Source organism: Epinephelus moara, chromosome 9 (genome assembly GCF_006386435.1).
Source record: "Epinephelus moara isolate mb chromosome 9, YSFRI_EMoa_1.0, whole genome shotgun sequence".
Lineage (NCBI taxonomy): Eukaryota > Metazoa > Chordata > Actinopteri > Perciformes > Serranidae > Epinephelus > Epinephelus moara.
The window spans coordinates 7,586,137-7,601,410 of NC_065514.1; the positions used below are offsets into that span (position 1 = coordinate 7,586,137).

A 15,274-nucleotide genomic window follows, 5' to 3' on the forward strand; every position below is an offset into this window, starting at 1 on the left:
TTAATAAGAAATTAACAGCTAAAGAGCCAGATTTTTCAAACTGGAGCTAAAGTAACAGTGCAACCTCACGGTGCATCAAAATACACCACTCGTGTCCCTGGGGTCATTATAGTGACACCGGGGGCACTGTTTAGCATCTGTAGGAGACACACAGTGAAAACCCATCCTGGTGTTTGTGTCCTGTGTGCAACTAGAAGTTGGCGCTGAGTTATTTTGTCATGTGAGTTAGTCAGTCGTTAGTCATGTGAGTTCTTAGTCATTTGTTAGTCTTTCAACCACAATCTTTCCCTAACCCAAACCAACCACGTGACTTACTGCCAACACAGTGGCGTAAGGTCGTTGTATTGTCATGATGTCATGATCAAATAGAGACTTGACATTAGGCAACATCAACATACATGTTACCCAGCAATCATCATTGCATACCCGTATGACAAAAATATCAAAGAAAATAAGAAATGATCCATTTAATTGAATATTTTTAATATGTATATATAGTTATAGATTGCTACTGATTAATTTCAAGAAAATACAAAAATAAAATAAAAAAATTAAAATTAAATTAAATTAAATTAAATTAAATTAAAATCATGATGGAGATGNTGATTAATTTCAAGAAAATACAAAAATAAAAAAAATTAAAATAAAATTAAATTAAATTAAATTAAATTAAATTAAATTAAATTAAATTAAATTAAAATCATGATGGAGATGTGTTTGCATTTTTGAGGGCATATAGCAGGTGTGTTTCTGAGGTGGCAATCTAAATCATTCGCTCCAGTGCAACTGCACTGCCTGCAATATCCATACTTACAGCCCTGTGCCAACCCCTTCTGTGTCAAGATCTGCTTTATACAGTGACCCTGGGGGCTGTCCAAGTATCAAAATATGACCACTAGGGATGAGATAATGTTGGATAGTAACAGTAGCTCCTTTTACACTGTCTCATTTAGGTGGAAATTTCACGCTGTTATGTTACAAAAGGTACATTTGCGGAGTGGGGGGACAGAGTTGTCCCGCCTTTAAACCGTCACTGGAGTGGCATGATGCTGCCATTATTTAGTTCTATGTAAAAAAAAATCCAAAAGTGGCATAAAGAAGGGACTTCATCGTGGCCCTGTAGCACACTGTCAGAGTAAAAGGGGCAAGTGACTATTAAATATTTATCAAGTGGGCAGAGAGATGACTCACAATGACTTCTAAAGTTGCCCTGTGTCACTTGGATGTTCAAATATGCACCATTTCCCCAACAGATGACATGACAGCTTTACAAGACAATATAGTATGTCAGAGTTGATTTCAGGTTGCTCTGCTGCCTCAAGTGGACAAAAATATAATTATGGTGTATTTTTTTAAAAGTGTAATTCGGTCTTTCACATTGACTTTTGCTGTTTCTTTGCTTTCAATGTTTTTTTGTTTCCCAGATCTCAGGCGCATCCGTCGAAGAGACTTTGACAGGTGAAGTGATCCTGTCCGTTCTCAAAGTGACGGTGAATAAGCCGGCTCTGTATACCTGTCTGGCCTCCAACAAGCACAGTGCTGGAGCCAACACAGTCAAGGCAACTGCTAAAGTCACTGTCGCAGGTAGGGACACCTTTTTTACCTTCTTTCAACTCTGCAAAATGAGAGGAAACAAATACCAAACATACTTGTCGCTCTTCCATCTGCGTGTGTTAGGGGGTTAGGTTAGCTGCCAGTTATATTAGTTGTGTTTTTGTGGCTTCAGCTGTTTGTTGTCCCCCCCATTTGGTTGATACCTCAGCCACACTCGCCCACAGTCACCTAAAACAAACACACACACCCATTCCCCCCTGACCACACACACTGTCCCTCCACCTGGTTGTCCCTCAGTCTCCTCACAGCTAGATATGAGTTAGTAAGAGAAGCACAATGGTTGGTTCTCTCTTCCTTATGAGACTGATTTTTGTCTTTTTTCCTCCTCTCTTCTGCCCTTTTCTCCTGCTTGTGTTTCTCCAACCAACAAATTCGGGATATTGTCACTTCCCCGTAGAGTGGAGGTAAGAGAAATGGTCTATACCTTCTTTCTATATCTGAATCCTTTGTCCTTAAATGTTTCTCCTCTCGTCTCTTCAGTGCATGACGATATGTGACTGCATGTGCACGCATACCTGAATGTGTGTTTCCAGTCGAACCACCTTGAATCATAAAAATGACACCGCACACAGTCACTGAATTCTATACGGGCACCATAACCATCTGTGTTTGCACTGTGCTTGAAAAACCTAAGTGCCGTTGCTTCCTTTGGGTCTGCAGTAGACAATATGCATTTTAGCTCTGGCAATAAACCTTCAATGCCAAGAGGGAGTGGGTCTGTCAGTTACCCATATGGTGTGAGCTGAATCTGAACTTTGCTGAACTCCAGTTACCACATCTGGACTATGTAACTGCGATGAGAGAGAGAAAGGGAGATACAGAAAGAAGGGTAGGGAGAAAGAGAATGTCGGCCTTGGGATCAGCCTGATGAGAATTTCTGATGGAAGAATAAAGGAAGAGATAGTGGATTGCAGGTCGTAGGATCAGGCCTAATGGTTCAATCTTAAATGTTTGTCAAGTCATGGGCACATCTGGACCGTATATTTATAGAATGTAAAAACCGAGAGTCATGGAGAAAAAGTAGAGAGGCATTGTGGGATGATAGAGTTGATAGATTTACAGGTCAGCTTTGAGTTTGATGGTTTGACTCTGCTGAAGCATCAACTTCCCCAAGAGGCGACATCTGGAGTTTGTAAGTGTTGCAGTTTACAGACAGACAGGCAGGGAGACAACTGGAGTGAAGACTGTCAGACAGGCCAGCAGGCAGAGAGCATAGATGTGAGGCAGACGGAGAGAAATGTGGATCATGCTGGAGGACGAGCAGATGAGCAGACTTAAGTCCAGCAGGCAGACAGACAGGATGCGATTTCATATGAACTCTCTGCAACCTTTTCTGTGATCAGCATCTGGAAGATTTAGATAGAAGAGAAGATATTCCAGATTCAGACCATTTCCTTTTTGAAGTGCACGCACCTCTGCACAAGTTCATTAGTTAAACTTGCTAAAGCAGTAAAAGACTGATTACTCTGGGGACCCATTCAGGATCTATTTCTCACATGGATCAGGCAGTATTATTACAGACAAAGTTCAGTGCCATGATTAGCTTTCTGCCCTGTGTTTAGGGGTAACTACTGTAAATGTCCACAGGCAACACATGTCGCCATTTTCAGTACTCCTGGGTTACTGTATAGGCCCTACCAGCCCAGTCTAATTCCGAAGTTATTGAAATCTGGTGTTTGGGCAGTGCCTTGCGGCGTCAGACACCGACAAAAAAAGCTGTCCTTTAACATCGGCATGATTCGCAGCCAGTCCTGTACACTTGAACAACGTCTGATGCGTATCAGGGGAAATGCAGCAGGACAAGAACAAAAATTAAGGCAGTGAAAGTCGTGGTGGATGAGTCCAAGAAACACCGACTTTCACCTGGGAGAGTGATGGATGCGTACAGTAAGATTATAAAGCCAAACCCCTGTTATTTTAGCCTAAACCCAACCATGTGCATTTAAAAAAAAAAGTCAATTTGCGTTGTTGTACTGACGTAGTGCTTTTATTTTGAAAGAGACTGTATGAAAACAGTTAATTTCCTGTGAAAACGGAAGTGTATCTTGAAAGAAGACAATGCATGTAACAGGCAGAACTTGACAGGGCATCCCAGAACGTCAACCAACGCATCCAGGGTACCTTGCACGTCGTATCTAGACGTGGAAAGTTCATGACCAAATGTCAATTTGTGAAAAGGTCGGAGTGAGAATGTGTTGCCCTACATACATAGCATAGCAATGAGTTGCCTTGAAAACTCCTCGTGAGGTCTCTGCATAGTAACTTGACTCTATTTAGATCTAGTTTGGATATTTTGCTAATGTGGACTACCGCATACAAATTAGTATGTGACCTGTTCAGGGTTTACTTAACTCACGGCCATTGTTATCGGGCTTCAGTCCTCTGCAACGGATAAGGGGTTTAAAGGGATAGTGCACCCAAAAATGAAAATTCAGCCATTATCTACTCACCCATATGCCGAGGGAGGCTCAGGTGAAGTTTTAGAGTCCTCACAACACTTACGGAGATCCAAGGGGAGAGGGGGTAGCAACACAACTCCACCTAATGGAGGCTGACGGCGCCCCAGATTCAAACGTCCAAAAACACATAATTGAAACCACAAAATATCTCCATACTGCTCGTCTGTAGTGATCCAACTGTCCTGAAGCCCCAACAGAAAAATTTGTTTGGAAAAACGTCATTTGAACTCTGTTTTTAGCCTCATTGTAGCCTGCAGCTCTAACTGCTTCTCTGTGCACTGCACTTGGATCAGTACAGACGAGCAGTATGGAGATATTTTGTGGTTTCAATTATGTGTTTTTGGACGTTTGAATCTGGGGGCCGTCAGCCTCCATTAGGTGGAGTTGTGTTGCTACCTCCTCTCCCCTGGGATCTCCACAAGTGTTGTGAGGACTCTAAAACTTCACCAGAGCCTCCATCGGCATATGGGTGAGTAGATAATGGCTGAATTTTCATTTTTGGGTGCACTATCCCTTTAAGATAATGGATTAGCAAACTTGTCTCCCTTGTAGAATTACTGCCATGTCTGTGTATCCTCCATACAAATAAATAAGAACTACAATGACCGCCTTGCATTTGCATACCTCTGGAAACCAGTCAAGTTGCAGTTTGAACCCATGTTTGTCCAGAGTCATGACAGTAGATGGTGCTTCACATATGGATGATGCTGCAAAGAAGCTACACACGCTAAAATATGGATACTTCAAACACATCGTCAACTAAACTAAACTATCACGACAGTTTTAGTCAAAATTAGTGTCATCATTTCAGCGTCTGACCAAATGTCTCTGCTCCTGTTCTTGAGATATGACATTAAGTGGAGGTCAGAAATGTGTTTTTGCCGAATGTTATGATGTCACAGTGAAGCTGTCATCACCTCATCACTTTTATCCCATTAGACATTTGTGTAATAACTTTAATCAGCATATGAATTCTTGAGTTATAGCCCAAAACATGTTTTGTGAGGTCACAGTGACCTTTGAGCGCCAAATTATTATCAGTTCATCACTGAATCCAAGTGGATGTTTGTGCCAAATTTGTGGAAATTCCCTCAAGGCGCTCTTGAGATATCTCGTCCATGAGAACCGGACAGACAAGAGGACAAAAAGTCCAAAAACATAATGCCTCCAGTCACAGCTGTAATACCTAGAAAAATATTTTATATCTATTAATCGTTAGACCGTATTAGCTGCTTGACAAGTTAATACAGTTGTGGCATGACTGCTCTTTCCTTATTGAATTTCTTCAAACACCTGCCAGTAAAAAATTAAGCCAGCCGAGCCAAAATCTACATGAGATGTTAATAAAGCAACGTCCAAGCTGATACTGTACAATGTAAAGCTGGGGCCAAGCAGGATGTATTCCCAGAATATTTTTGCTCCAGTTAAGTCAATATCAATGACTTGAATTATGCCATACTTTATTAGAGAAATTCTGCTATAGCTGAAGGGCCTTTTGTGTTTTGGAGGACTATTCGTGTGTGTCTTCTACCCACAGACTCTACAAGGGCGTCTCAGGCTACTGCAGTGCGTATCGTGGAGACGTGTGCCGCACCATTCTGAGAGATGACTTGCTGGTTTTCTTTAACTCCTCCCTGTCGGACCCCGAGGACATGCAGGAGTACCTGGTTCAGAGCTGGTGGACGGAGCTGGAAGGACTCAGTGTGTTGTGTAGCCCCGCGGTGCGCTCACTGCTCTGCCACTCCTCCTTCCCTGACTGCAACCCATCAGGGTTAGGACCGGCCCCTAAACCTGTCTGCAGGTAGTATACGTGTCTTTGATTCCCTTTGTGTTCCTTTATTAGAACAGTATTCAAATGACTTACACATGTCTATTTGTTCCCCCCTTTACAAAACAGAGAACACTGCCTGGCGGTGAAAGAGCTGTACTGCCATAAGGAGTGGTTGGTGCTGGAGAGCAGCAGTTCAGTCCAGCCTGACATCTTCAGCTCTGTCACTGGGTCACACACTCCCACTTCACTGCTGCCAAACTGTCAGGCCTTACCGAGCCTTCACACAGACCCTGATGCTTGTACACATGTCCCCTTTGTAGGTAAGGTATATCTTACTGAGACAGTAACAAGCACATTATTCAAAATGTGAATTCAGTGCTGCAGAAACAGCTTGAGCCATCCAGCATGAAAGCAGAAAGGAAATGGGGTGTTACGTAAAAGAAAAGCAGGAGTCACTTACAGCCAAATAAAGCCCGGCCTGCTACACTGCAGGTCACTGGTACTGATGAGGTCATTAAGAAGGCCTGACTCGCCGAGCCAAAACATACAGCTGCAGGCGTGTGCGTGTGGAGTACGCTCTAAAGGATCTAGGCGTAGTAGAGTAATATGTTTTGCTCTGTAATATAATCTTAACTGTACTGAACTGACCTCCGGTACTGTACTGACTCCTCCATGATGTATGTTTTCGTCAGATTATGTAATAGCTGTGGTCACTTAATCTGTTCTTCTCTACGTTTCAGACATCAAGCAAGATCAGATTACAAGTAAGTGTGAGAAGTGTGCAACAAAAATGTATTTGTATTAATGAGTCATCATTTATTAAAGTGCAAACTTTGGGAAAATGGTTGATTTGGCGACACCTGCAGTTACTGGTGGTAACAGCAAATACAGTTTAATATATGTCACAGTGTTCTGGGAGCAACAAAACAAACTGTTTTAATTTTTATGAAGAATCAAGACAATAATTGGCCATTTCAAACAAAAGTGGAAAAACAACACGCACATCTTACCCCGTATGAGGGTGGGTGCTGGACCAAAAACATAATTGGCGTCGCTGCAAACTCTGAATCCATCGCAATGGTTCAGCATATTTACTTATATATAAATGGAAGTCGGAAATGGAAATTCGGCTCCTCCGCCCAAATCAAACCAGAATGCCAAAAAATCCGGGGGTCTGCCCCCAGAGGCTGTATCACCATCTGCCGTAACTAAATACAGCATTTTTTCCATGATCATCACCCTCGACACCCAGTTCGTAATTCTGCAAATAGAGGTGGGCAATATGACGCTAAAATAATATCATGATTTTTTCAAGGTATTTTTGTTTTTGATCTTGATGATATGACAAATCGGTATGTATTGTTAATTTAAGAAAACAGAAAAATGAAACAAAATAAGTGATAGAGTTTTACATGTCAACAGTTTGCTTCAAATATTCAGTAAAACTAAACAAAAACGATCTCTCATTTCTTTAGTTTGTGAACAACAACAGTAACTCAGAGTGAGATTCAGATTCTGTCACAATATTAACACTTGAACTCAGTAAAATCTACAACAAATTACACATTTAAACAGCTCTCAAATACAAACAATGTCTCCTGGGATCTATATATATATATATATATATATATATAAATCAACAGGTGATTTCCTTCTTTTAGTAAAACCCTAAATGACAGTCTTTATGCTCTGCCATTTCTCCTCTAATCATCACGCTGTAACCTGTGACAGGCTGTTATGATACCACAACTATCGCAATTTACATATATTTAGATGTCTGTCGAGTTGTAAGCGGCACGTAGGTTTACATTTCCAAAATACTTGACGACGCATGGCATGAGCTGAGAGGGAGAGACACTGTGCTGCTGCCAGAGGAGCCGCTGAATGGGTTCCCTCTGAGCAGTAAGGGAGCGTTCACACCGAGATGAAACGCTAGAAATGCGACGCCAGTAAAACCATTGTTTTCCTATGATACGGCATGTCTGACTGGCGTTCAAGCGTCTTTTTAGACGGGCATTTTTCCAGTGTCTTTTTAGACGCGTGTTTTTGTAGACGCTTATTTTTAGACGCGCGTTTTTAGACACGCGTAGACGCTGAGAAGTTAAAATATTTTCAACTTTTTGAGTGTCAGACACCAATAGCTAGCGTGCATTGAATAAGCGTTTCAAGCGTCTTTGAAGTGTCCGCATCTCTAGCGTCTCATTTCTGTGTGATCACCCCCTAAGTCACTAAAAGAGTCTGAGAAGTCCAGGGCTGTTAATAAAACAATCAGGACGCCACAGTTTATTCCACACTACTGAAGCTGCTCCTCTTTTTGGAACCACCACGGAGTCCGTAATAATTTCGCTTGCAACCATGCTTGTTGTTGCCGTGGGTAACAGTATGACGTCAATATGTCAACAAGTCGAAATAACACCTTAATCCTGTTTCCTTTCTGTTTGGTATCAACAGCGACATGTTACAATGACAGAGGCCGTTTCTATCAAGGCAGCGTGAATGTGACAAGGTCTGGGATACCGTGTCAGTCATGGAACCAACAGGTAATGTGGTTTGTGTGTGTGTATATGTTTCTAAAGGGATGATGTCACATCACTGCACAATATGTCGAACATATATGCAACTCAAATAAGCAGTGCAGATACAAAATAACCACATGTAGATAATAATTGCAATCTCTGCTTATGGGAATGTCCTCATGTCCTTTTGTCGAGTGTTTAAAAGAATGGTTTCATAATGACCTGTGGGTCACAATCACCACAAAATGAAGATGGAAGAAGTTGAGGGGTTTATGGGGGAAATGTTGAACAGTGTTGATATCGTGTAAGGGCGCAGATAGCGAGGACGCCAACACAATTAATGCCTGTATTTATAAATCCAAGAGTTTACGTTTCCTGCAGATTTAAACCAGCAAAGTGTGACTGATATATTGTGTGTGGATGTTCAGTTTTATATCAAACATTCCTGGCCTCTAACCAGAAACAGAAAAACACACAAAAGTGCTTACAAGTGCAAACACATGCACGCACACTCACACACAAACACACACACACAGGCCCTGTGGCCCAAAAGCCTCTTTATGTTTTTATGGCTTTGCTCAGTGAGAGAGTCTGTTAGAGTGAGCTGTTACTACTCTCCTGTGCAGTGTGTGTGTGTGTGTGTGTGCCAGGTCAGCAGAGAGGGAGGGGCTCATCATGTCACATCCTGCCTCTGGAAGCAATTAGCTTTCACACGCATATGCTGCACAGACTTCATCACTAACACACACACATACAGAAAAATATAAAATTGAGAGAACCTTTGCTCTCTGATATGATTCACAAATATTAGCGCATTCCTTCTCTCCTTTCTTTCTGTCTCTTTCTTTCTCTCCAGTGTTGGCTTCCACCTTCACTTCACAAACCAGCTTCATGTTCCAAACCACGTCCACATGAGAGCACATAATACCTTGCAGTGTTTCATATTGCATTATTCTATTGGGATTGAGGTTACGTTCATAAAAAGCCCTTTTCATGACTTGCAGAACCACCTTGTAGTATTTCTCCGCTAGGTTAGACCAGGTCCTGGATGTTATACCAGAGTGTCCGGCTCTTTTATTGCAACACAATTCATGTAGCTGTCAAGTGCAGATTGAAGTCCTCATTCCAGGATAAAAAGGTGTCAACATGACACATGAAAAAGTCAGCCAAAGGCAGCATTTTTAACCAAAAAATTAAGCTAACGTTAGCATAATTTGCTAGCTAGCTACAGCTGGCAAAATCTGCCAAAATTGATTAAACCTTCTTTGTCTACCACTGTCTGAAACCAAGAACCTATTGTTCCAAAATGACTCTGAGTTGATATGACAATTCAAGGTGGGGCGTTCTAATCCCGGGGTGGGGGAGCCCTTCTGTGCAGAGTTTGCATGTTCTCCCTGTGTCAGTGTGGGTTTTCTCCAGGTACTCCAGCTTCCTCCCACAGTCCAAAGACATGCAGGTTAATTGGTGACTCTAAATTGTCCGTAGGTCTGAATGTGAGTGTGAGTGATAGTCTGGAAACCTGTCCAGAGTGTACCCCGCCTCTCGCCCAATGTCAGCTGGGATAGGCTCCAGCCCCCCGCGACCCCTAAAGACTAGTTCACATTACGCGATTTTCACCCTGATTTTGCGTTGCGGAGACTATCGGAATCTTTTGAGTGTTCACACCTGGTGACGTGTGTTTCTGTCAGCGGGAGTCTTGCCAACTGCGTTACGACCTGTGTGTGCACACCACAAGATTTCTCCACCGAGCCCTCACCAACAGAGCCCCAGATAATGCGATGACGTCACCAAACTTGGAGACGACACATCGTAAAGACATGGATATTCATTATTATCCTGGGTCCAAACACAACGTGCTCCCCTTGATCCTGTGGACGCCACCGTTGTTGTTGTTGCTTGCCGGCTTGTCACTGTTGCCAGATCTTGGGAGAGAAACAAGCAACCAGTGTTATGGAAACAAGCCCAAAAGAAGCAACTATCATGCGTTTAAAGAACTTATTAGACGGATATATATATAGAGAAAGGTGATGTTTAGAATCAAGCCCAAAGTCGCGGCTAATAAGCAGACCTGGCAACCCTGCGGCTTGTCCTCCTCACATTTCTTCTGTCCTCCTGCGTGCTGACGAGGGACGTATCCTGCCTCTCATTGGCTGATGCTCTTTGTCAGTTGAGAGTTGGAGAGTCGTGTCACACCTCTCCAGTTTTCTAGCATGCCAGATAACCAGTCACAGATGAGGGGACGACTTGCTCGTAGGCTTGTTCACACATGAGGACTCGTCGTGGCAGACTATCTGCCGACTCACCTCCGACCCAAGGTGGCTCTCAAGATCCTCTGCGACGTTAAAATCGCGGTGAAAATCGTGTAATGTGAACTAGGCTTAACAGGATAAGCAGTTAGGAGAATGAATGAACTGAATGAAAATGATGCTCAGCAGGCAGAAAAATACTGATGATCAGAGCAAGTGATAAAAAGGTGTCACAGGGTAAATAAATCTAAGGAAAATGGTAAATGGTCTTGCATTTGTTCAGCACCTTTCTAGTCTTCCGACCACTCAAAAAGCTTTGCCTCTACATACCACATTCACCCATTCATACATTGGTGGCTGAGGCTGTCATACAAGGTGCCACCTTCTCATCAGTTAAACACATGAATTCACACACTGATGGCACAACTAGCTGGACCAATTTGGAGTTCAATATCTTGCCTAGAGATACTTTGACATGGGGGTCAAACCACCAATCTTCAGATTAGTGGACAACCTGCTGTACCTGTTGGGTTTTACTCTGAGTGGTTAAGACTGGGCTTACATGATTTCACGTAACATTAATATAACACATGAAATCTAAAACAGTTCAAACGGATGGCCATCTGCGTACACATAAGCATGCAGAGTGGCTCGGGGTGTCATGTTTGAAAAAAGTTTGAGAACCAGCGGCCTACACCAACATCAGGATTTAAATTACTCAACCTTCCAGTGACATCAGGTTGTGAGAATGCAGCATGTGCTACTTCCAGGAAAAAAGCACCCTCTAATTCTATGAAATGATGTGTTGGCTAAACATGAACTAAAAGGTAGTCTGTTAAACATGCTGGGAATATGTTGATGATGATGCTTAAGTTCCTGGCCTGCATCAAAGCTTTCATTTCCTGTTGTAAGTACAATGATAGCATGATTGGGATTATGTCTGGAGGAGCAGTTCTGCCAGAGAGCAATGATTGCACCATTTTTTGTGAACTCAAATAGCCTTTGTGGTTTTTGTTTTGTTGTTGTTTTAACAAAACGAGGTAGACACACAGAGTTGGAATCTTCTTTTTGGGAATTTGTGTTCTACAAATACTGATTAATAGCCACAGATCACACAGAATACAGCTATGTGCGCAAAATTAGAGCAAAGCAGAGCTGGAGGTGGAGAAAAATGTAGATATGCCATGAACTTCCACCTTTAACATCTTCCTCTGACATGATTCACGCCCATTCCATGCTCCCTGTATGATACCTGATGGTGGATTTATAGTAGAAACAATACAGCAGCTTTCACGTGCCTACCTGGTCCATTAGAGTCACCAGAGAAGCAGCTGTTCCTAATACTCCGCACAGTCAGTGTCGTTTTTCTAAACAACACGGTGCAGGATCATTCAGTGCAGGTTCGGTCCAAAGTCATCATTTACCTTTCACGCATCAAAGAGCAGATGTTTTAAGCAAATGTTTCTTTATAGCTGATATAAAATATTCTGCATGTATGAGTCCTGCAGGAAATGAGCCCCAAACTCTAATGTTCCACGTGTCATATGTTGCCCTCTGTAGTAAAACCACATTTATGGTCAGCACATATGCGCAGTACAGCATACATACAGTACGTGTTGAGTGAGTAGGGACCTATTTTGTGCTTTTTGTGTGTTCTGAGTCAGAAATACTGCAGCCAAACTTTGATTCAGCCTTTTGGCACAGAGACTGTTGAGAACACCACTAATAAAGTAGACGATATGCCACTTGAGTCATTGTTAGGGTGTTCTATATCATCAGTGTAAAGGAGCTGTATGCAACATTCATATCTATGATTCAGAGTTTGAGATTGAATTGTCTGCACACAGCTGTCAACATGGAGGTGGCTGAGCTAGTAGCTAACCGTGCTAATAATACAAACAGTGCTAACAAGGGCAACAGTGCTGACAATGCTGAGAGGACGGCTTAAAAGGTAGCACCGGTAACAGAGCAGAGGAAGCTCGAAGGAAGCAGCACAAGAGGACGGCAGCAAGGCAAGATGACACAGATTTTAAAATCAACTTACTATACCCGACCCCCGCTTATATCTAAGTCAAGCAGGGGGATACTAACTTAATCGGGCCTCTCAACTCTGTCCGATGGTTGTGATGCACTGTTGCTGTGGCCGTTGGTTGCTCCTCCGTGCCAGTTTCAGTGCTGCCTCTTGAGCCGTCCTCTCATACTGTTCTGTGTCCCGCTCCGACACACCATGGCATATTTATTTCCATGTTTTCGTTGCTTAAGGCCCTCCTTTCCGCCACCTCATTGGTTGTAGTCTAAAACAGTCTTGTCTGGTTGGGTGGCCACCTTGTCAGTCTGTAAGAGACTTTTCTACCAGGGGCAGGTATTTGGCACTTATTGAGTGGGATAACTAACCTGGAAATACAGATGCCCCGCCCCTAGCAAATTCGAATTTGCTCTGCACAGGGATCTGGCCTCGACGAGCAGTGCCCGCTGAATCGCCTATCGGACCAGATCAGTCTATCTGACAGAGGCGGGCTCTGGGCGGGCGTAACATGATGAGGACAGCGCTGTGCCGTAGGAGTCGAAAAGTAAACAGCCAAGATGGCAGCTGCCGAAGGACCGCATCCATTCAATTTAGCTTTGGAAGAAACGCTAAGCCAACTACGCTCATCTTTTTCCTTGAGAGAGGAACAGCAGACTGCCCTAGAAGCCTTCGCTTCCAGGAAGGACGTTTTTGCTGTTTTGCCGACGGGATACGGCAAAAGCATAATATATCAGTTAGCCCCACTGGTCGGCAAACCAATGGGGTTTAGTGCAATGAATACGTCACCTAGTTTTTGCTCTGATTGGCCATCATGCTAATATGTTAATATGCCTCAGTTTATCGGTGAGGGCCAGACTCAAAATCTTTCTAGATTTGAGTCTGGATTTTTTTCAAACACAATAAAACTAGCACGTCCGCCTTGTGACAGTTACGCTTCTGCAGCATTGCTATCCCCCTCCTATAGGTTAGGATGGTGTTATTAGCATTACCCCACCATATCTTTACATAAGCCGCAAATAGTGTTTAACTATATATATATCTCCTTAGTTTTCCCTGTCAAGTGACCTCTGGGTGTTGTTAGAATAATGACTGTTCTCTCTCATTAGCAAGGCTCAAGTAGCGTGACTTTGTTATTCAGGGGAAGGTTGGTGGATGATTGGACTCTGTAGGAGATGGGATGTGGACAGTCGTCTCCAGTGTCAAACAGTTAATGTTAGCTTCTTTTAACCATGTCCACAGTCTTTCCTCAACCTAAACCAAGTGGTTTAAGTTGACCAAATAGTTTTTGGCAACACCAGTAAACAATGGCACCCTGCCAACAAGTGTGCCAGATCAGAGTGGATTGTTTTGGAAGGCAATGACAAATTACCCATCTTGTCACTTAGCGATGTTGTTTTTAACATTCCTGGCACCAGCGGGAAGCCACCCCTGTGCACAGTTTGCTCTACGTGTTCAGCTACAGTACAGCAGCACATGTGCCGAACCCAGCCTTTTCAGCTCCTTACTTCATATCTCTCGGGATACGTTGCTCTTTTGATGACTAAAGCTCATGACACATAGAGACACCAGATGTTCAGTGTTTGAGTTGGCACTCTACGTTTGCAGAAACAACCGTACAGCCCCTGATGTCCCTCACTCCAGAACATTTAACACCCTCTGCAGTTATTAAACTGTAACCTTAGCGTAGACCCAACACAGGGCTTTGAAAGTGAGAAAAATATTTGAAAGGTCGTCTTAGTTTTTGATAAAGAGACAGAAATTTCTTGGAAAAGTAAAAGTCATGGAAATGGAATGAATACGAGACACTGAACTGTTGGCCTCGGTCATTTGACTAGTTTGACTAGTTCAGTTTGGTGACATCACACATCAGTGGGACCATAAAAGTGTGTCTGAGTGTGTTTGAGAACTATGGCCTCTTCTTACACCTATTTTCCATATTAACCCCTCGAAACCTGGAGAGACATCACTTTTCTTGTGCTGCTTTCAGTTGCCTTTCGCAAGTACTAAAATCTTTGAACCCTGAACAAATTGGTACCATTTCTATCAAAAACATGGGAAAAAAGGCAATGAGCTACTTGGTAAGAAATGTCTCACCAATTGCAAAAAAATAATAGATGTAAAAAAAGAAAAATCTATTTTAAGAAAAATGGGGAAAAAAATAACTTTTTTTCCCCACTAATTTTCTTGTTTTTAATTTTCTCTTTTTTGGGTAATTTTTCTTTTGCTTGTTGCCGTCTTCCCATGTTTTTGAAAGAAATCAAGCCAGTTTGCTCAGGTTTTAAATGGTTAAACAGAAAAATACAACCCTATACCAATCCAAGTTTCCCTCTTTCTCTCTTTCTGACTAATGTTTGCTTAACTGCCTTGTTTTATGCATCATAAAACACACTTCTGTGTAATGACCTGCCTGAGGAGATCAGGGCCACAAACTCTGTCTCGTCTTTTAAATCACTTTTAAAAATCAACTTTTGTAGAATTGCTTTTCAGTAATTTCACTTACCGTAAAACTTGGTGTATAAGTCACACTTTTTTTCCCTTTTTTTTTCATCTAAAAAGTTGGGTGCGGGTTATAGACCGGTGCAACCTATAGACCAAGGTAAATGCTGACATAGGTAATTTGACCCACAAGATGGTGCTACGTT

General features: G+C 42.5%; 1 protein-coding gene across 1 annotated transcript in view; it reads left to right on the top strand.

The window, feature by feature from the left end:
• The window catches only part of musk (muscle, skeletal, receptor tyrosine kinase), a 49,883-nt gene that overhangs the window by 17,273 nt on the left and 17,336 nt on the right, over positions 1-15,274 (top strand). The window contains exons 7-12 of the mRNA XM_050052441.1: positions 1,425-1,584; positions 2,012-2,018; positions 5,611-5,874; positions 5,971-6,164; positions 6,585-6,608; positions 8,296-8,384. Coding sequence (XP_049908398.1) covers positions 1,425-1,584; positions 2,012-2,018; positions 5,611-5,874; positions 5,971-6,164; positions 6,585-6,608; positions 8,296-8,384 — 738 coding nt within the window. The remainder of the gene's footprint in view (positions 1-1,424; positions 1,585-2,011; positions 2,019-5,610; positions 5,875-5,970; positions 6,165-6,584; positions 6,609-8,295; positions 8,385-15,274) is intronic.